Source organism: Condylura cristata, unplaced genomic scaffold, assembly GCF_000260355.1.
Source record: "Condylura cristata isolate star-nosed mole 26May11 unplaced genomic scaffold, ConCri1.0 scaffold00011, whole genome shotgun sequence".
Taxonomy (NCBI): Eukaryota; Metazoa; Chordata; class Mammalia; order Eulipotyphla; family Talpidae; genus Condylura; species Condylura cristata.
The window spans coordinates 26586045-26608647 of NW_004567112.1; the positions used below are offsets into that span (position 1 = coordinate 26586045).

The following is a 22603-nucleotide window of genomic DNA, read 5'->3' on the forward strand; positions in this document are numbered from 1 at the left end:
CCAAGGACAACACATTTTTTAGTGTAACTGTTGGATGTGATACTCAAAAGGTGATTAAATGTTATGGATGAACAAATGCTATGGATAAGCCTTTTGCCAGACCCCCTTTATGATAAAAAATAAATAAGGGACTTGGCAGACTCAGAGAAAGAGGCCCTCTTTGGTGAGGTGAACACCTGTCTTCTTCCTTTGGGATTCTAGAAACTTCCCTCTCCCTATCCTTGCCTATTGATTGACACTTTTTTTTCTCAGGGCTCTCTACTTAGGAGATAGAGTCACAAATAAGACAGGGGTTGTATCTGGGGGAAATTCACCAAGACCAACTGGTGAAGCAGCTAAATACAGATACCATTTCTTAGAAGAGACCTGCATGCTGGGTCACTCCTTTCCTTGACCTGCTCTGTGGGAAAAGATTTCGGAAGTGAGTGACCAAGACGCCCTCTCCTGTGGCCATACACTGCCTAGGATGGCCTCTAATGATGCCTTCCTTTCACCGGGGGCCCTAGTTTGAATGTCATTCCATCCAGCCTGGTATCCCTCAGATACCTCCTGAGTGTGTTCATTTATACATGCATGTCCACATATGTCACCGAGGGAGCATGGATGTGCACACAGGGTACACACACTTTGTACAGCCACCCAGCTCTGGCTTCCAATGTTCAAGAATCACTCTCAATTTTGACATTTTTTCAGGGATGTATGTGCAACATTTGGTCAATTATAAAAACCAAGTTCCCTCTTCGTCACTGCGGTCTGAGTTTCACTCTCAGAGGGTTTCTTTAGGCTCTGGGTCCTCTCAGGGTCACGTACCTGCCACCTGTGCAGCATGGTCCTCTCGGAGCTCGGGTGTTTCCTGAGGGGCAGAAGTGATGGGGATGAGCAAACATCTCAAGACATAACCTGGGGAAGAGGCAGCAATTTCTGGGGCCTCGTGGGGTCAGAAAAGCAGACTTCCTGAAACACACACAACTCTCCCAGCCAGGGTGATGAGACCACTATCCAAGCTTGCTTGGTCAACTTAGTTAAGACTAGTTGTCACTGTTGGTCATAGGGGATCCCAGAATATGATCTGCTTTAGCAGGCACATGGAGAAGTCCCAGGGACATGCTGAAGCAGGCCTAAGGTCATACCAGGCTTCCCACTGCCACATCTTAGCCATCTTTGTCCATGTGCATACAATATATGTAAATGTATTATTAAAAATGAAAATGCTATAGAAGGCCATAAATTATACAATAGGTCATAGATACCTATATCATAATAAAATAAGAGACTTAGTTTATATTGTCACCAAGAAGTGTCCACACTTCAACGTTTTCAGAAAAATTGTCCTGATATGCTCACCTATATGCTTATGATTTTTTAAAAAATTCCATCATCCAAGGGACCCACTCGATTTTCCACCCAGCCTTACAGGCATTTTATCTCTCTGGAGATCCACTTTTTTTTTTAAAGATTTATTTATTTATGCATACAAAGCTGGGGTACAGGCCAGAGGTGGAGGGGCAGTGAGACAATTCACCAGAGAAGAGTGGGGAGCAGAACGATGAAGTACACTGCTGAGGGGAGCTGCAGGTGAGAGAGGAGAGGTCTGCTGCACCATGTATATCACCTCCGGGGGATGGGAGGAGGGAGGGAGGGATCCAACTCTCACTGAGTGGCTGTGGCTAACTTGTAGTGCTACATCTTAACCTATTGTGCCACCAGGGAGGGTCTCTGGAGACTCTTTCACAGCACTATCTGGCCTCATCTCTGCAGCAGTAGGACACCACCATACACAAAGACCAAAATGGATTGAGCCCGAACCCCATGAAGGACTCTGCCCTCACAAAAGATGGCTCCATGACCACCACTGGCCATAAATCTGCATATTTCAGATGAGGGGATTGATAAGGTTCTGATAATGCTAGCACTGGGCTGAAGAGTCCAGGCATTTTCAGCTTGGCTACATATTGTGAAAGTGACTTTTTAAAAGGCAGTACCAGGTCCCCCCTAGTGGCACAACGGGTTAAGTGGCAGCACTACGAAGCTGTCCACAACCACTCAAGTTTGCTCTCCTCAGCAGTGTATTTAGTAGGGCCACCTGTTCTGCTCCCCTCTCTGTCTCTGGTGAATCCTCTCACACCCCACACCTTTGGCCTGCACCCTAGCTCTTGTATGCATAAATAAATAAAATTTTTAAAAGTAAATAAAAAATTAAAAGGCTGTACCAATGTAAACTTTTACAAGCACATTTCAGAAATGCAGATTGCACCAAAGAAATACTATGCTTTGAGCAATCTGGTGGGAAAGAGTTTAAAAGTATAACAAAATGAATTATTGGGCAGGGTACAGGGAAAGGGTTTTCTGGAGGAAGCATCCCTTCTATTCAGCAGAAATGTGCAGGGCTCCATTTCTGCACCTCTGCAGAGTTCCTTTTCCAAATGTCTTCTTCCCTATCTGTCTCCTTGAGACTCTTCTTCTACTCCCAGTACAGGTAGGTACTCAAGGTGTTCCACTAAGTCATGTTTCCTCTTCCCAGCCAGGTCCCCTGCCTCAGTCCTTAGCGTCCTCCACGCTCTGTCTGGATAAGGCCTGGACGCCCACAGGCCCCAGTAGGGGCAACACCTCTTCATCGTCTCATCACATCACCTGCCCCATTGTCCCTATTCTTCCTCACCCAGCTCTTTCCTTGGCATAATTCTTCCCTTCCAGAGGCAGAAAGCAACTGCCAAGCTGAGGTCCACCCCTCTCCTCTAGTAGAGAACTCATCTATTTGGTCCATTTTAGCTGGGTAAACAACAGAAGCAACTCAACCATCTAAGAGAAACATGGTCCAATTTATTATTTTAGCTTGCAAATGCTCAGGGGGAGATCTTGTTCTCCTGCTCTGTCTGTGAGCCTGCCACTGTCCAAGTTCTAGAAGGCTAGAAACAAGGGCAGAGTCCAGGATGGAGATACTGGGCTCATGCCACATCGAGGACATGTCTTGAGCCTACTAATTTTGACTTTATTTTAGAAATTTGACAGTGGGGTAGGAATACATCATGCCTTTGGTATTCAGGAAATAAGAGGCAGCACTGTAATTTTCCCTTTCAGGAAGGGTTCTAGAATTTTACCTGTGGTCTTTTGTGACGAAGCAAATAGGCGGAATGGTGTGCAGAAGATAAAGGCATTTCACCAGCCCATTCCTCATTTCACCGGCTATGAGCTCCAAGGAAGATCCATCATTTTGTTACCATCAGAAAAAGACGCCACTACCAATAGCGCCAAGACACCTAACTAAAGGTGGGTTCTATTTAAAACAAGTTTTAATTCAGATTAACATGAAGAAGGCAGTTCATAGTCTTGGAATGAGCTATGTGAATTTTGTAAATATCTGATAATCAGTCTTAAGTATCACAATACTTGATAAGCTGCATTGTCCTGCCATCATAGTATAAGTTTTAGATTAAATAAGAGATGACTCTTGGTGTTCCAAAGCCGAGACCTGGAGGAGACAGCATGGGAGAGAGTACTGGCTTTGGAGTCAATAGAACCTGGGTTCAGATCCAGAGTAGCACTCAACTCCTCTGAACAGTGGTCAGCTCGTCCTTCAAACACGGCCGATCCCATCCATCACAAATGAGCACTAGTAGCATAACAGCCACGGGGATAGTGCTAGTAGGTGTTGATGATGGTCCAGGCCAGGCTGGTTCTTTTTTACTCTGAACAAACAGAATGGTAAGAGTAAAGGCTTGCTTCTGGTCAAGTCCTGACTGGTTCTGTCAATACCTTTCTGAATGATCTTAGAAGACGTATGTCACCTGTGAATCACATCACCTGTCTAGTTAACCTAGCAGTTGGCAAGGGTGAGGAGCGTTTTAAGTGTCCGATGTGGGGTCTATAAGCCAAGAGTGTAGGTCTTGTTCAGTCAGAGATGCATCTAAGAAGAATGGAGGAACTCAGTGAGGACTGGGGTTTTCTCTGCTTAACCTAAAGGCAGCCTAGCATGAAGAGACAGAGTCAACCAGAGATTCTCCTCTGTACTAATAGGATATTGACCCTTGACTTCATTTTTACAGTTCTATACCTAGGAAAGGAGCAATTAATAATTGTCTAATGCATTCAGATTGCAAAGGCATTTTGTCTGTTGTCTGATTTTCACAGTGACCCAACAAAATGGCCATTATCTCCACTGGGGTTTCAGGTGCTGTGCAGAGAAGGCAAATTCAAGATGGCTCGCTGGAGCCACCCTAAGGCTTGACCCCCCGCAGAGCCCGTTCTCATGAACACACCCACACAGGGCTGGCAGAGTGCCCCTGCTAGGACCACACCTCAAACCCAGCCTCTGAAGATGAGCTCACTCACTAAAGTGGTGAGGGGAAACAAAAGCAAACAAAAGGCAACAGCAAAAATCTTAGAAGGCAATTACATGACAGTCACCTGTGTATATTTGGAGGCATTCGGTTAAAAAAATGAGCATTAGCAAAAGCCAGATTACTACTGCACATCCATACCATAAACATGATGCTGCAGAGGTCTGAATGCCTGGAGGTTATGCAGTGTGAAGTTCCTGCAGGTGTTGAGACTAAGCCTCTCTGATTTTAAAAGGTTTTACGTATCTGCATTTTAAAATATATTTATCTTCTGTATTTTCCTTTTTAAAATATTGATTTTATTTTGTTTATTTGTATTTTATGCTTTTCACATTTAAATTATATACTTTCATGAATACTATAATTAGAAATATGCAAGAGAACAGGATTTTGGTCATTTGAAGTTTATATTTACCTTCATTTATAATTAACTTAAATCCATTTATTGTCTAAATCAAATATGTATTTTATTTTACTTGGGGTTGAACAAAAACAGTAGCGGTATTCCTAACACTTTATACTTAATGATATTTTTAATTTGATATGTTATTTTAATCTTCTAGCTTAAACTATTTTACTTTTGATGTAGATTCCATAATGTTTGGGTTGACTTTGGATTTAAAATTATTTATTTACTAATAATTTTATTTATTCCCTGATTCACATCTGGTTGGCATAATTTATTGTACTGTTATTTTTTATTTCTATATATGCATTTTCTACAATGTTATTTTATTATTTGCATACCAATTCAATGTTTTACCAATTTTTGCCATTTATGAGAATTTAATTTCAAGAAAAAACTGAACAGGGAGACTATAAATGCACAAATAGATTCATTGCAGCAGCATTCATGATGGTGTCAGATTGGAAACAACAGGAAAAGCAAAATCCCCCAGGTTCTGTGTTACACATTTACTCAAAATGGAGGATTTAGAAACTACATACAGGCATCTAATGACAGTGTTAATTGAAAAAGAAGAATACAGGATTTTCTGAGAAGCATTATTGTCACTGATTTCATTGTGTAAAAAGGGCACAAAAAGGAAATTGCAGGAGTAATTAAACTCAAATAAACAGATAAAAGAGCCATTTCAAAAACCAAAGAGCAGGAAAATAAGATTTGGACAAAACTAAGGAAATGGGTATTTTATGGGACTCGGTGCTCTGGGAATGTAAGACGTTTGTTCCTAAAAGGGGCCAACGTGGCTTTTACCCCATGTTAGCAATGTTACTTCCCGTGGTCACCATGGAAGCCGGCGGCTGTGCCTTACTCTGTGTGTGGCCCTTCTCCTGCACCGCTGGGAGACACAGCAGCAGGTCTCCTGTGAGAACCCTGGGGGCTGGGCTCCCTCTCTATGGGAAGCAAGCAGAGCCAGCTGGTAAGTTTGGGTGTCCAGGAGCCCCTCCGAACCACTGGGTTCCTTCCCCTGACTGGCTGGTTTCAAGATTATGTTAATCAACACCAAGTCCCAAGCCTCCTGTTGCCTGGTGACAAAGTTTCTCTGTTGAGAAGGAACGGGACTAACCGGGTAAGTTTTCTCTGGTGGTGGCCCTCCATTTATTGATTTGCTTTAACTTGGCCATACAATAATCACTTTAAACTCTGCTCTTTCTCTCCTCTTTTGAGTAAGCAACTCTGGAAATGCCAGCTCCCCTGGTGTGTTTTATTTACAAACTCCAGACAGGAGCTCATTCATTATTTAGGAGAGGAGGAAGCTGGCACTGAGCCCTGGTCAGGAAGGGCAGCTACCTGGGCAAGCTTGAGGAGGGAAGTGTGTGACTCTGGGGGGGGGCTCTGGGGTCACACTGGATTCTCTTCCCAAGTCTGAGGCTCCGGGAGGATTTTTGTGTCTCCATAAGCAGGTGGAAACTAGTGTTTGAACTACTTCTTTGCACAAACAGTTACCCCTTTAAGGAAACTGCAGTGTGAATGTTTGTGCACTAGAGAGGCTCGAGTCTGTTACGGGAACTCGGTGGTGACCCTCACCTGACTTCTGAGAGCTGTGGTGGGCTTGGAGCACTGCCACTTCTTTGAGATGTCTGGAGGTAACCTCCTTCTCAAGTTAGCCTCAACAGAGGGACCTATCAAGAAGTGGTTAAGTCTTAGGCTGAACTGGCACTTGCAAGGAGGGCCACTTCTGGGAACATACTAGAACGCATGTCCCAAGTTCTATTTCCATGGGAAATAGGTTGGAGAACTGCAGGCTTTCCTACTTCCAGTCTCTGTGACTTTAAACAAGTTACTTGGCTTCTCTGAGCCTCAATTGCAAATCTGTCTGGCAGAGTTAAAAATCAATATATGAAATAGGCAGCTATAAAAATTATTTAAAATGTCTGTAAAATGCCTGGTATAGACTAGGTTGTCATATAATCCACACACAGTTGGAAGACAGGAACCTATTGAAATGTGTTTAAAATCTGCCATCATTGCTTTGCAGAGCATTAAGCACATAGTAGGTTCTCAATGCATTTATGAAGTGTATGGCTATGAAGTGAAATAGGTACTGAATACCAGATTTGCTGTGATGAAATAGGGAAATAAGAAAGGTGTGCCTCCTCTCCACATGGGTGACTAACGCACCTTCCCAGCTTGAGCCTCAGCCTGGAGGGGAGAAGGGCAGGGTGAGACAGGCACTTGTCATTCTGTAACTCCTGAGCCACCACACTTTGTCTAGAAACTGATTTGGGGGGCTTGGTGCTTGGTGGCTCCAGGGGTCTCCCACTGCTGCCCAACTTTCCTAGGCTGGCGATCCTGCCAGGAAATAAGGGTATGTGGCCTTTTCCTTCACCTATCATCTGGATGACATGTGAATCAAAGGTAGGTGCCGTCTACTGGTCCCTAAAAGTCCTAGAGTCCAAAGGGTGTGGTTTTCTTCCCATTTCCTACAAATGGGCATGATGGTAGGGCAACCTTACCCCTTAATCCCCTGTGAATTTTCAAAGTTTCTGCCCATCTCAGATTACGGAGTGAATCTCAGCCCCCAAACTGTATCTGATAAAACCCACATGCCTTCTTTTGGGGAAGAGATGAGCCACAGGGATGAGGCTGGACCTGGACTGAGATGAAAGTTTCTGCAGAATCTTGTTCAGCTTAGGCTCGTTTGTGGAAACACGATGAGGCAGAGGGTCTCCTGTCAGCCCACAGAACCCAGGGAGTTGTTAAATCGAGTGGAAAAGCCAACTAGCTAAACCCCAGCAGAAGGGAGCCAGGCAGATGCCAGCGGGTGACTTTAACCAGGGACATGCTCTTGAGGCCTGGGCACTTTCTAAAGTGGGGTGCATGGGTTAAATGAGTAACACTCACTAATGTAACTGGACATAAAGTCAGCCAGCAGCATAAAAGAGAGAAAGTAGATAGCAGATGCTGAGCTTATTGAAATTTCAGCCTGCTTTGTTTGCACTTTGCCTGATCCATGCAACCAAGAAGCTTGTTCGCCAATACTGCTTCTGCCTCATACAAACACCCTCATCCTCCTCCACAGCCCCTTCGTACGCTCGGCCTTTGCCTGCTGCCTACTGGTTGGTCTTCATCTGTTCTCCCCTCCCAGTCTCACTGTCTTCCCCGGAGCCAAGTTTCCCTTCTAGCCTTCCACTTGTCACCTCATGCAGCTCTGACCCATCTCTCTGTCCTCACCTACCTTCTCCTTCCTTGCCTGAGCCACTGCAGCTGCACCCAGCATTTCTCTCTTAAACACCTCAAGCTCCTCCCACTCTTAGGCCTTTGCCCCAGCACGGCCCCTCCTCCCAATCCTCTCCTGTGGTCCCTTTTTAGTTTTCAAGCGTTCAAGTTTCATTGCAAATGCCACCTCAGAGAGCATTTTTCAATCACCCAGTTTACATTAGTCACAGGTCCAAATTCTCTACCTGACCCTTCATGTTATCTTTCACATTATTAAGTTTTATTTATTGTTGCAGGGCTTTCACACCAACATTCTCCTCTCCTTGTTTTGCTCTCTCCTAAGTAGGAGTTTCACAAGCCATATAGTGAGGTCTGTCTCGTTCACAGCCTGTCCTCTGGTGTGACTTTGACCTATATAGATAGAGAGAGAGAAGGACACAGAGAGCGCTAAGGTAGATAGACAGACTTGAATAAAAATTGTTGAACAAATGAAAGAATGTGTGAATGAGCAAAGGAGTGGTGGGTTTTTGCGAGTCCTAGAGTTTCAAAGTGGGCAGGTATATATTCATAACTACAAGTTGCTGTTATATTTCCATTTTCTCATTATGGGATGTTGTTATTAATAACTTGTGCTTAGAAGGTTTCAAAGACTATTGTGGCTGGGAAATAGCAATGATTTTTCTGCTAGTCTTATACCTGGAATTAATGACAAATGGGGAGTCCTGAAACATCTAATTTATGGGAGCTAATGCAAACAGTGCTGTTTGGTGAATTTATCAGTATTACTTACCATCACAAAGGCACCGACTCTGGGGCCAGAGAAATTCTTACTGAGAATCCATTAGTCATGTAACATATGGTTATCTCCTCATGACAAACTTCCATGTCCGCACCCATTTTGCAGGCCATCAACAAAGCTCATGCTTAAAACCAGGTTGTGGTAAAGGTTGGGGTGGACCATGCTCCTGTGGCCTCAAGCACCTGTTTTCCTGTTGCCCACTTGCCTGACTGTTTTGGAGTACTTATAGTCACAGCATGTAAGGAACAGGCAAGAGGGCTAAGTGGTAGGCATTCATCTTCTCTGCAGAATGCTTGAGTTGCCTTCCTAATGAAGTTCACATCCTTCCTAGCAAGTTATATCTATTCACCCAAAGTCATGAGCAGAATAGCTCTTACTAGTGACAGTACTGAATGCTTCAGTAATAACGCCAAATAAACCTAATAAATACTCAGCGTGCGGGAGACAGGCAAGAAGAATAAGCATAACCCCAAGCTCATATAAAATATATTTAGTCTGGGCCCTCCCTGGTGACGCAGCTGGTTAAAGCACAGCAATGAGAAGCTAAAGCCACTTTGGCATGAGTTCGATCCCTGCCCCCGGAGGTGATCCACATGGTGCGGCAGACCTCTCCAGGCCAGCTCACTGCTCCCCTCGGCAGTATACTTTGTCAATCTGCCTGTTCTGTTCCCCACTCTGTCTCTGGTGACTCCTCTCACTGCCCCTGAGCCTCTGACCTGTACCCCAGTTCTGTATGCATAAGTAAATAAATCTTTAAAACACACAGAAACATGGGTTATGGAAGAAAGAACAGCCAACTAAGGAGGATCTGCAGGGGTCAGTTTGCATCATTAATTGGGGGATCAGAGTAAGCTGAATTGAGAAGGTAAAATTTACTCAAAATCTTGAAGAATGTAAACAGATCAGCCAAGCAGGTATTTGACAGAATGACTTTCCAGAAGAATGAGGGAGCTGGAGCGAAGGTCCTCGGAGGAGACTGCCAGACACAACTAGAGGAACAAGCAGGCACTGTTGGCTGATGGGGGCAGAGAAGGGGAGGGAGTGGTGAGGAGTCACTGGGAGGTTAGGGCAGCCTATGGGGAAGACAGGAAGGACTCTGGCCTCGACTTGGGTGTGGCTAGAGGGTTGTGAGTCAAGGGGCAACGGAGGTGGACTGGTTGTGTTTTCTGACAGCTGTGGGGAGGAGACTGCAAAGACCAGAGCAGGACAAGAGAGTAGGAGGCTTCTGCACCTGTTCCCATGAGAAACAGGAGTGACTCAGCCCAGGCAGGCAGGTGAGCAGATGGTGGGGGTAGGGGGACTCCAGCTATATTTTGATTACAGAGTCAAGCAGGATTTCCTGGTGGACTGACAGAGTGTCAGAGGAAAGGGCTGTTGAGAGTGAAGCCACCATGTGGGCCGTGAGCACTGCTGAGATGCTGCTGCTGTCACTCCAGTGGTAGAAGCCGCTCGGGGGAGCTGGCTGACAGCGAGCTAAATTTTTAACTGAGTTTGAGATGTCTTTACTCTCAAGCAGCAATGTTAAGTGGGTGCAGGTTAAGAATCAAGGGAGAGGTCCAGGCAAAGCATGAAGGTTGGGAGGTCATTAGTGTAAAGATAGATTTAAAGCAACAAGACTAGGTGAGGTTCTGAGACCAAAAGAGGCCAGCAAGAGCAGTGCAGATAGAGAAGGGGAACAGAGGCTGGCCATGGCCTTCAAGAAGCTTGTGGCAGAGGAAGTGTCTAACCGCTCATGTCTGGGTTATTTCCACTGCCCATGGTGCCCTTCCCGGATGAGCTAGATGTGTGGGACCTGGCATACAGTAGCTTCCTGGTGGTCCCTGAACCCCATCTGAGAGCAGACACTTCAGGGCGAGGTGCCAGTCCAGCACAATCCTATGGCTGATGCCAGGTGCAGGACCGGTTTCCTGTCATCTCATGCAGCTTTAGTGAGGAGAGGACTGTCAGGACCTGCCTTGGCTCCTTGGTGTGAGATGTCCTGGGCATTTCTCTCATGGCAGGTAAAGCATCACCTGAAAACTAAGCAAATCATGCCTGCCCTTTCTTTTTTAAATGCTCCTCAGGCCAGCCTGCCCCTTTCCTCCTCTCTGCTTCCTCCCACCCGCTGAGTACCTCTACCCACCCCTCCTTCCTGCTGTCCTCCTCCTCCCCTCTGGCACAGGGCCTTGTGATCTGTTGTAGTGCCTGCTGTGCAGTGTCTTCTGCTCAGAGAGACCCTCTATGGCCACGCTTTCCAACAGAGCACAAGACCACTATTTCTTTGGTCTTCTGACTTTCCTAGCATACAAGGCTGCCTGAATTTTATGTTGGCTGGTTCATCCCCGAGAATATGAGCTGGGAGCCTATTTTGTTTGCCCTGTAAAACAGCACCTAGTAGTTTTATTACCAATAAAGGAATGAATTCAAGAGCCAGGGACAGTACAGTGGTTCCCCACATTGGCTTCTCAGCGCTCTACTTCAAGGAACCTCCCAGCTTCACAGGTGGGTGGGCTTACAGCAGAGCTTTCCAAGAAAGCTGGGGTCTCTTCTATAGCAGATGGGGTATCGTTCTGGATCTCTGCACTGTATCCACCCCCCAGCAGTTCTCACTGAGACCAGATGGGATTCTGGTGCAGAATGCATACCCCACATGGCACTGGAGGAGATCTGCTCCCCAGTCAGTGATCCTGGGATTCTTGTGTCTTAAAGAAGTAAGAACGCTGGACCATGTGGTCTGACTCGGGCTTCTCCCCAGTGGAGTCCAGGAGTCCTGACTTCACTGATGATCAGAGATGTTGTATCCACGCCACCCCCTGCCCCCAGAAAGTCCCAACTATCCTTCTGAAGGCTACACCCCCCCAACCCCCCACCCTTTTATTATCTTATTTCTAGGAGTGGGAACTGAAGCTCAGAAAGACACTGAGATGGTAAATGGGCATCTAAACCCCTCTCTACTCGTCCTGCCAGGCAGCTGATTTGGACCCCAGTTACTTTAGCTGCAAGGGAGATAGTGTCTGCATGGAGGACATGCAATGTCGGTCTGGTAATAGCTGTACTTCTAAACCATTCTGGATGAAACTGAATTAATGCTTCTCACCTTGTGGGGTGAGAGTGACAGAACTGCCTTTGGCTCTTCGCCTTCCCATGTCTTGGGGTTGCTTTGTGTCTTTGAACACACTGGCTGATGAACAAGGCATTTCTATTTTGTTAAACTAATAATCTTAATATTTTATTTTAATTGTAAGGCACCTATTCCCTTTTGTTCCTTTAACAAATCCAATTAAAACAGAGTACATTCAGAGTTACAAAATAGATGCTATTAAACCAATACGAAATCATAATCTTCTGTTATTGGGCCATGTGACCTCCTGGGAACTGTTGCTCCAAATAAAAGTTGAATTCTTATTATCCGAGGGGAGGGCAGGGGTAGCCTGACAGCTAAGGACTTTCCAGGCAGCAGTGGTCAGAGCCACATTGGTGCTACAGATACAACAGCAAAGGACACGAAACGACACAGGGGCAGACCCAGCTGCACAGCATAATATCCTGGCAAGATACTTAGAGCTGCCTTGATCAAATTAACCAGATAATTGCCAAAATGAAATGAACCTGATCATTTCCAAACAGACATTCTGTTTGCTGCTTTGCAGGCAGGAAGGCAGGAGCTCTGATGTCATGGGAAGAACAGCACCTCTAGTAGTCCTGGAGTAAGGCAAGTTGTGTGAGGCTGGTGAGAGCACCCTCCCCTCCCCTGTTCTACTACCCTCCATCCCAGGGCCCTCCCCAATTTAATCTCAGTGAAGAAGAGGTGCGAAGACTAAAGGAAGTGGCAAATGGGAGGAAGACTAAAGGAAGTGGCAAATGGGAGACTAGAGGGTAGAAGGCGTCTGGAGGTCTATGTAAGGAACGTGTGGTCGGGGTGGACAGAAGCACAGACTGGCTAACAGAGGAGGCTATTTTTTGGAGGAAAGAAAGTGCCTCTTACAAGGCTTAAATTTTAAAGTGTGCCTATAGAGTGCCCAAACTTGTGGTAGCCTCGGGCAGTATCCCAGGGCAGAAAAGGGGCTGCTTGGCCCCTCCTCTGATCAACACCCAGAATACAGGGGGCTAATGTTGCAGGGACATGCTGGAGGCAAAACGTGGGTCTCTTAAAAATAAACAAACAGAAGCCCAAACCTGGATCTCACTGTGGCAGGAAGGGCAATGGGCACTGGACAGGGGGAGGAACAGAGTCCTGTCTCCATCCAGGCCACTTGGGGGCGCACGCCTATTAGGTGAACTGGTTGATCACATTTGTACCCTTTAAGTCTCCCTGTCTCTGTCTCTAACACACATTCTGCTAATCTCTAAACTCCTAGTTAAATAATTCCATTAATGCTACAGATAAGTATTTAAAATTCACACTACTTACATAATGTGTGTATATACATGCATATATAAATAAATAGATATGTGTCTATCTATGAAAACAAGCACCCTACTTATTGACCCCTGGGCAATGGGTGGGCGGAGCTGAAATCCTGTCTTCAGACCCTGGTCATGTATTGTCCCTCCAGAAGGTTGGGGGAAGATGTACATGCCTGACCCCTGCAGGGACTACGGCCAATAACTGCATCTCCTGCCCCTCGTCCTCCATCCATTGCCTTAGCCAGTGACTTGAGCAGAAATGCTCAAGTCACTCCCTTCAGCTGCCCATGCTGAGCATCAAGTGAAGCTCCCTGGGAAACCCATACCCAGTGGAATGGACCTGAGCCAGTCTGGCCACCCAGGGACTGAGAACTCTGACACTCCTTTGTTTGAATGCCAGAGAGCTCCGAGGTGACCAAGAGGACAACATACCACCTGAGGTCACAGGGGAAATGGTCCTAGTTTTCTGTTGCTGAGATGGCTTTCACCCCGGAGTGCTAGGATTTCAGAATACCATATGCTCTTTGGAATCAGTGGGGGCCAGCAGAGTGCTCCAAGAATGAGGCTTTCCCTACTCCTGGAGCCAAGTCATGGAGTGGGGTCCAGCATAGTTTCATAAAAAGAACATCAGGCACATCACAGTTATACTTTCATTGTGCTCTGTGTTGTCTGTGTGAGCTTGGGGAAGTAAATTCATTTCTCTGAGCTTCAGTTGTCTGATTTTAACAATAAGAATGCCACTTTGCAAAGTGTCTCTGAAAATTAGAGATACATGGAAAGCCAAGTAGCATGTTTGCAAGAATTACCTTGATGAATGCATGTGAGGTCAACCCTACTCCCCAAAGTCATCAGGTCCCTATAAGACTCCACTCTTACTGTCTACATGTCTCTTTTGCCCATCTTTACCACCTCTGCCAAGTGGTCAGTGGCGCTATTGCTTTAAACACCACAAGTTTCTCTGCCTCTAGTCTTTTGTCTTCTAGAAATCTGTCCTTCTGCCACAAGAAAGAGGGACTCAACACAACACAGCTGGGGGCATTAGTAGAAAAATAAAAGCACTCATGATTCTACCCCCAATTCATCTATACTCCCCAAAGGAGATAACAATGAAGCAAGTAGCAGAATATGCAGTTCCTAGTCTGGAGTGGACATGACGAATAGCATATCTTCCAGTGCAAACTACACCTGGTTCAAACATTAGTGCCTATTTTAGGGGCTTGATACCTCCACAGATGGCCCATGGTAACCACCTTTGTGTCCACATGGCTTCTCATGTGAAGGTGCACTTGTTCTAGGACAGGGTTGAGGGCATGGGAGTGATGTGAGGTCACCGCAGAGGAGAGGCCAGTCTGTTCCAAGCCTAATGTGTGGGTCTCATGAGGGTGGAGAGGACGAATAAATGCAATGCCTTTTGAATGAGTGACTTTGTGGAGGGAAGGTTGCATCACATTCCTTAAACAGCCATCTATGAGCAAAACATATTTCTCATCTTTATGGCATGGAAATTATCTGTGAAGTTAGTCCCAAATTCTGATTGTGAAATGGCAGTGATTTTCAGAATTTCAATTTTGGAATGTCTTAATCCTGAATCTCAATGCATCAATCAAAAGAGTGAAGTAAGAATTGTGAGATCACATTAGCAAGATGTTTAGAGATACTGGATATATACACAGTCCACAGTTTAAGATACATGGTTGTGAAGTACCAGATAAATTCAATTATCATAGTGGGGATAGCAATCTTACAACTGAAAATGTTCACAAATATTATGTTGGCATTAAAATATACATTGCCATTACATTTTTAATTTGGATATCCATGGGGTGTCCCACCATGCTGTTTGATTCACAATGACTAGATAGAAAAATTAATTAGAAATTAAAGTCAAACCAACTGGTCCAGAGTTTTCAAAGCATACAAACACAAGACAGGACAGTACATTTCTGCTCACATGAAAGAAAATCTATTTTCCATCTATGCATCCATTTGCCTATCTATCTATCTATCTATCTATCTATCTATCTATCTATCTATCTATCTATCTATCTATCATCTATCTTTTCCATCTATTATCTACTGATAAATCAATCTACCCACATCTCTCCCTTTGTAATTGCCAACTCCCTTGTGTGGACTGATTCTCCTCAATACTTGAGGATTCCATGAATTGATTCTAACAGGCCAACTGCCAGTTTTAGTTGTATCATAAGATCATCAGTTTCATACTTCTTTTGCTAACATGTTCTCTCTTCTTCAGTGGGCAAGCCTGGGCAGGATGCTGGCCATATAGAGTGGAATGAGAACTATCTCTGGTTTGGGGGTTCCTGTCATTTATCTGCATCTAGTGGTGTTCAGCAGTTAAGGGTGTCTGGATTAGCTTTGAGCAACACAGCACACTGTGCCTTTCTGCCCACAGGAAAGAGGGTTTCAACCGCCAGGGGCAAGTGTCCCCCAAGAGCCCAGGGTCCCCACCAGATACAGTAGCAGCCCTGAGGGGAATCAGGAAGGGGTGGGGGCAGATCATGCTCCAGCTGGCCTCAGGTTGCCCGGGGGGCTCTGAGAAGATAGAAGGGATTAGCCCAGCCAGTCTGACTTTACCTTGCAGGTGATAAATGAGCAAACCTAGAGCTGATGGCCTTATTGAAGAGCCGCTCCTTAGTAGAGCAGTTCTCTGTCGACGGTGCCATGCTACTTCTTTCTCGCCATTCATGAGAGTTGGGAGGCCTTCTTACCATGGTGCGAGTGGGTGCTGGGGAGGCTCAGGGCCCCACTGGCTGTATTTCCAGTGCACTGGAAGCATCCCTTACCATTCAGGGCCCCGTTGACCCATGAGTAGTACTTGTGACCTCTCTGAATTGAACTTTATCTAATATAACAAATGTGAAAGAAAGACAGAATAGGCTGTAGGATGCACGGATGAGGGGAACCTGGTGGCCCAAACCCATGACAATCTAGATTTTAACTCCGGAAGCTGGAGGACCAGTGTTGCTTATTACTTCCCAGGGTAGCCCGAAGGCTTGGCACATAGTAGGCTCTCAATATACTTACCCAACAGTGGACAAATGCGAGTGCACAATTAAGCACATCTATTTAGCTTAAATTAGTTGAAAGGACTCATAAGGATCATGGGCAAAGGAGACTTTACTCTTTGTCCCATCCCATGGGATTGAGCTGACAAGGAAAATACTAAATTTTGCAGCGTTTGGGATGTATGTATCCTCAACACTATCATTGTTTCTATGAAGCTCATACTGGGTGTCTTGTAATTTTATTTGCTGTGAGTGGCAACATTACTGGGTGAAAACAACAGAAATAGAATATGACATCCCTACAATTTTAAAATTAAAAATCCACATTGTGTGTGTATACTTTTCTGAACTCTAACAGATACATTTTCATGTAACCATAACCAGTCAGGATATAGGTAGGTCCTGCCCCCTGGAGAACTTAATCCTGCTGCTCCCCAAAGTCAAAGCTCCCCACTACTAGCCCCTGGCACTCATCTGTTTTCTGTGCCTATTGTTGTGACTTTTCCAGGAAACCATACACATGGAATTATTTCCTTATTTTTGAGATTCCTTAGATCTTGAGGTTGGCTTCTTTAATTCAGCAAAAGGCTTTTGAGATTCATCCAACTTGTTGTGTATATCAGTAGACCTGTCCTCTTCACAATTAAGTAAATCCTAACATTGTAAGGATGATACAACTTCTTTATCCACCCACTAGATGACATCAGTTTGTTTTCTTTTTGGATTTTGGAAATTATGATTAGAACTGGAAAGCAATAGTTCTCAAACTTCTGCCTTTTCAAAATTGTTTTGGATCTGTATTTGGATCTGATTTTAATATAAATTTTAGATTTAGACTAGGAACTTCGGTGATAAATAACGCTAAGGGAACACTGGATTATGTGAGGGTCTAGAAAGTGGCAGATATAATTGGGGGATGGGGTGGGGCTAGGATATATGTGAAAGTCCAGGACAATGGAGTGATTCATGTTAGGGGACAGCATAGCCAGAGGGGTGCTGTGCATCCTCAAGCCCACCCTGCTCCTCTCATTTCATATCTGAGAGCAACAAGGCCTAAAGAGGACATCCAATTTACTGAAGAGTTACGATTGGGTTACTTCTGTCGATTCCCTGAATTCTTCTCTCTCTTTTTATACCATTAGAGAACAGAATATTATGCTATGGGGGAGGAATAGCAGTGCAACAATCTCCGGTCACCTCCTAACTAGATATTTTTTTCTCCTCTTATCAGAGTATATCTTCTAGCAGTCTCTTGTGATTTTTTTTCCTCTAACGTATCACCACCCAATCAACACAACATACCTCAAACACCCTCCTAGACATACTAAAAGAATATGGGCAAGGGCGGGACAGGCCCCAAGGGCAAGAAGATCACCCTCAAAGTGGCCAAGAATTGTATCAAAATCACATTTGATGGGAAAAAACGCCTTGACTTGAGCAAGATGGGAATCACCACCTTCCCCAAATGTATTCTGAGACTCAACGATGTGGATGAACTTGATCTAAGCCGGAATTTGATCAGGAAAATCCCTGATGCAATATCCAAGTTCCAGAACCTGCGTTGGCTGGACCTGCACAGCAACTACATAGACAGGCTTCCTGAGTCCATTGGCCAGATGACCTCTCTGCTCTACCTCAATGTCAGCAACAACAGGCTAACCACCAACGGGCTGCCAGTGGAGCTCAACCAACTCAAGAATATCCGCACTGTGAACTTGGGTTTGAACCACCTGGATAGCGTGCCGACCACACTCGGTGCTCTGAAGGAGCTCCACGAGGTGGGACTTAATGATAACCTGCTGAACACCATCCCAAATAGCATCTCCAAGCTCCCCAAGCTGAAAAAGCTCAATGTAAAGCGAAACCCCTTTCCCAAGGCAGAGGAGTCAACTGAGTTCTTAGATTCCATCAAGCGGTTGGAGAACTTATATCTGGTGGAGGAGAAGGATCTGTGTGGACCTTGTCTGAAAAAATGCCAGCAATCCCGGGACAGGCTGAACAAAATCAAGAGCATGGCCGCAGTGACACCGAGAAAACCCATCTTTTCCAATTTGGCTTCACCCAATTCCATGGCCAAGGAGTCTCAGGAAGAATGGAGGTGACCTGGGACCCTGACCCTAAAGCAGGAAGGGAGGGAAGATGGCAGTGGGCTACATCCACAGGAAACTGAAAAATTCCCATTACTGCAATAGTCCTTCCAGTCAGGCACATAAAATACCTCTCCCTTCTTCCTCGGCTTGTGATTTTGTTGACGGAGGGTGTTTAGTTTCTTGCCATTCTGCAATTTTCTTTCTGCTCTGCATATACACAGCCATACATTCAAGCAAATTTCAATTCTGCCTCAGTACTCTTCTCCCTATAGCTAATGCTGCCAGCACACTTGGGTCTCATTAGCACAGATTCCAGGGCCAACCACCAGCTCACCAACATGCAGCTTGTTCTAAGAAAACGCTTTGGGTCAGGGCTCCCCGAGTCAGGAATCTGATAGCATGCTGATGCATGAGAGGGCATTTGGTCTTGGGAAGAGGACAAAATTAAGTCGCAGAAATGGGCAGATAAGATCACTAAGTATTGCCAGGTAAACTCTTGGATTCAAAGCTGATGTCAGTCCTCGGTATCTGAGGGTTCCACATGCACAGATACAACCAACCTCAGAGGGAAAACACTGCCTATGTAGTTAGGCCTATGATGGCTGCATCTGTACTGAACATGTACAGACTTTTTTCTTGTTATTTATTCCCTAGCAATCAAGTATAACAACTGTTTTTATAGCATTTACATTGCATTATGTAATCTAGAGGTGATTTAAAATAAATGAGAGGATGTGCCTAGGTTATATGTTAATACTCTGCCATTTAATATAAGGATCTTGAGCATCACAGATGGGAGGCGAGGTGGTCCCTAGAACCAATCCATTACAGGTCATCCATGATAATTAAACCTTAACTTTTATCTGAGGTTGCATAAGTTGTTCTAGGTACTTTCTAGATAAAAACTGCAAGCTCTCACTAGCTGTGAGTAAAGATGCACACCCATCCTATAATGTTCAGTGCCTTGTTAGACCCTTGTGGGAATAAAAAAAGAATAGGCCCAGGCATGGGTTGATGCAGCCATGAATAAATACCTCACCAGACGCTGTGGTAGGTGCTAGCTACCACTGTGCCCTCTGGGGGGAAGCCTGACTTGCCCTGTGCAGGAAAGACCAGCTGAAAGCGGACAAGGCAGAACATCACTGTCTGAGGAAGTTAGGAAATCAGGGCAGAGAGGTGTAGAGCTGGCCTGGCACTGGCAAAATCCAGAGATTCTGGAATATAATCCAGGGCAGCTCTGTGGCTTACTATCATCTCCTTGGGCCTCTTGCTAAGCTTTGGTTCCTTCAGTGGTTGAGGTAGGAATGGCCTGACACTAACTGCAAGGACAGATGTGCCTTTAGAGCAGACAGCACGCAAAAAGACAGAAGTAGAAAGCAGTGCATCTCAAAGCTGAAATGCTACATTGGAATGTGTCCCTAGTCACACTAGATGCTCTGGCAGAAAGGGCCATGACGGCGCCAATTCTCCCAATAGCTGAGAACTTTCTCTGACCTCTGTATCACTCACTCATACTTTCATACTGCCCAGAAGAAAAGGCTCAAGGTAGGCAGGCAAGATGTATAGTGCTCAGTGGAGAAGCAATGAGAGCCATGTATTAACTCAGTGGGAATAGCTTATTTTTTTCACATCATAAAGCATAGCAGACAAGACGTTTCATATCTTCACTGCTTATGTTTTTGTAATGCAATTTATCACACTTCAAAATTGCTAAAGATAATAGTTTAAGATTTCCCTTTTTAGTTTTCTTTTTAAATGTTTTCCCACATATAAATTACAAAACCATAATAGTTGAAAGTATCTACCACTCTACAGTGTAAGCAAGTACAATAGCGACAGATTTCCTTACAGTTAACCTTTCTCTGTATATTTTTATTCTTAAAAATTATTTTTTGCATCCTTTCCTTTGTATATTTTATGTAGTTAAAATTATAGTTTTCATGTCATTTTTATCTTGTTTTGAAATCCATGTTGCTACATGTTCTTAGTAACCATAATTTAAAACATCTGCAAGAGAGTTTAACATGGATCTACACAATTCTAAGTTACCATTAGACATTTAAGTTGTATCCAGTATTTCCTAGTGGAAACTGTTTTGTGATGAAAGCTTTATGATTAAGTTTTTTTTTTAAATAGTTTGCCTTATTTCCATGGCATTGCATCATTGTGTAAATATTGTAGAACAGATATGTTTTAAAAATAATTTTGATACAAGCTGTCAAGCAGCTTAAAAACATTTGCACACATTTATGTGTCCACCTGCACTGTGTTAGCGAACTTGTCTCACTGCATCCTCGTCAGCATTACATATCACTCTCTATGTTTCTCCCTTCACTGATTGCCCCAAATTATTTACTAGCGCACTCCTGCCTGAGAAGGACTCGATGTGCTGTCATGCTACCGGCTCAGGAGTGACTGCCAGTGTGCTGGGGCTTAAGAATGTCTCTAAGGCAGCCTTCTCGCTATTTTAACTACTTCATCTCAGGCTCAAGAAGCACAGAATCCATGAGGGTTATGGGATCCAAACAGAGGGCACATGCTAGGTATTTGGATTCTGCTCACTTTCATCCCTCCCCCTGGAGACACTACTTCAGAGTTAGTATTTCCTGCATAGTCAAAGGATGACCAGAGAACAGGAATTAAGAAAAACAGAGACTGTGGGTATGCCCCTCTGACCCACTCCTACTTCCCATCACAGCACAGCCCTCACTGTTCCTGGTCTTGTCCTCAAAATCTGTCCAGTCTCACAGATTCTCCCAACTGAACAGCTGGCATGCAAGGTGGCATTTGTTTTCTATTTTTGTTTTCATATCTGTATTATACCTTCAGTCTTACAGACTTAGAAGGGGTTTTAAGTGCATTTAACTTCACCAGAATTAAGAGATAAATAGTCAGGGGACTCTAGTTTAAAACAGAATACAGTTGTCTTATATACTTTGTTAGCCTAGAAACTGTAGGGTAAAGCTAGAACTGGAGAGAGGGATCAGACAGGAGTCAACTTCCGTATTTTATCTCATTTTCTGTCAAAGAATAAGTTTGATATTGATGTTCCTTCATAATCTAAAATACCATTATTACCTTTACTTCCTGAAAATTGTATTAAGCCCAAAAACACTTAAGAGGAAAACCATGGGGTATTACTTTCCTCAGATAGGACAAAACCCCTGTTCACACTAACCCAGTCATGACCCTCTCTGACAACCTGGCATGACCTAGGTGAACTTGTGTGACCCTGTCCTTGCTGTGTTTTGTGTCCTTGACCTGGAGTAATTGCCTCAGCCTTTTGTGTCTCCATTCCCAGGATACGCTTGCCTGTACGCTCGTCAGTTGTCTCCCTAGCGTAGCTAAAAGGCAAAAATTTGAAGACAATCTACTAACAAGAATAAACAACTATGAAGAAGAAAAGTCTTCAGTTAGGAGAAGAAAGAGAGTAGCAAGGAGAACATTCTGGAAGCCCATGTTGCTTTGGTGCTAGCCAAGTCACTGACTCCCTTCTCAAAATCACTTTGTCTCCCTTTAACTTTAAGATGATATATGTATGAAGATGACTTTGGGGAATGTTTATTTTATTTTTTTATGTATATAGAGAAAATATTTTAGAAAATGATATATGTTATACATGATTAAAGGTTTAAAAGAAGACTTTCAAAATTAAAAGACTTATGGTCTTTACATTTCACTCAAACTGGTAACATGTCAACATTAGTAGCTTGTGATGTTACAGATATATAATACAACATCTTTAGCAACTAAAATTTACAAAAACAACTCAGACAAAGAAATACATTTTGAAATCCTATACATTTTAACAAATCTTTTAGCAATGCACAGACATAAAGAGAAGAAAGATAACAAGAAATATACAGATTTATACTTTAACAATTAATAATTAATTATTTGCATTAATAATTACAGCAAATGTAAGTATCAAGTAAAATTATGTCACTGGAAGTATCCGTGGATAGGTAAGTGGCTAAGTGAACTCTGGCATGCCCACACCTGTTATCCTACTCATCAATAAAAAGGAACATAACTGTTGATACATGCAACAACTTGGATGTGTCTTCATGGCATTATTCCGGGTAAAAATACCTAACTCCAAAGGTCACATATCCTATGATTCAATTCACAGAACACTTTCTAAATGACAACATGATACAAAAGCAAAACAGATGAGTGGTTGCCAAAGGTTAGGGATGATGATGGCTCAGGGATAATAAAGGGTGTGAGGATGACTATAGCATGGCAGCCTAAGAGAGGCCTTTGTGGTAACTTTTTAAAAATTGTGTATGTTGTTAGTAGTGGTGGTTACATAAATCTTCATATGATAAAATGACAAA

The 22603-nt window shown here is 44.1% G+C and overlaps 2 protein-coding genes across 2 annotated transcripts in view; one reads left to right on the top strand and one right to left on the bottom strand.

The window, feature by feature from the left end:
* WDFY4 (WDFY family member 4) overlaps positions 1-22603 on the bottom strand; it is a 197140-nt gene that overhangs the window by 31410 nt on the left and 143127 nt on the right. Inside the window, exon 47 of the mRNA XM_004680667.2 lies at positions 811-853. Within this exon, the coding sequence (XP_004680724.1) occupies positions 811-853 (43 nt within the window). The remainder of the gene's footprint in view (positions 1-810; positions 854-22603) is intronic.
* On the top strand, positions 17508-18275 carry LRRC18 (leucine rich repeat containing 18). The gene has a single exon (XM_004680666.1). It carries the CDS (start codon positions 17508-17510, stop codon positions 18273-18275), a length of 768 nt encoding a protein of 255 aa, XP_004680723.1.

Bases quoted from the DNA above. Each gene is read 5' to 3' on its own strand.
- LRRC18 (XM_004680666.1), top strand. From the start codon at position 17,508: ATGGGCAAGGGCGGGACAGGCCCCAAGGGCAAGAAGATCACCCTCAAA.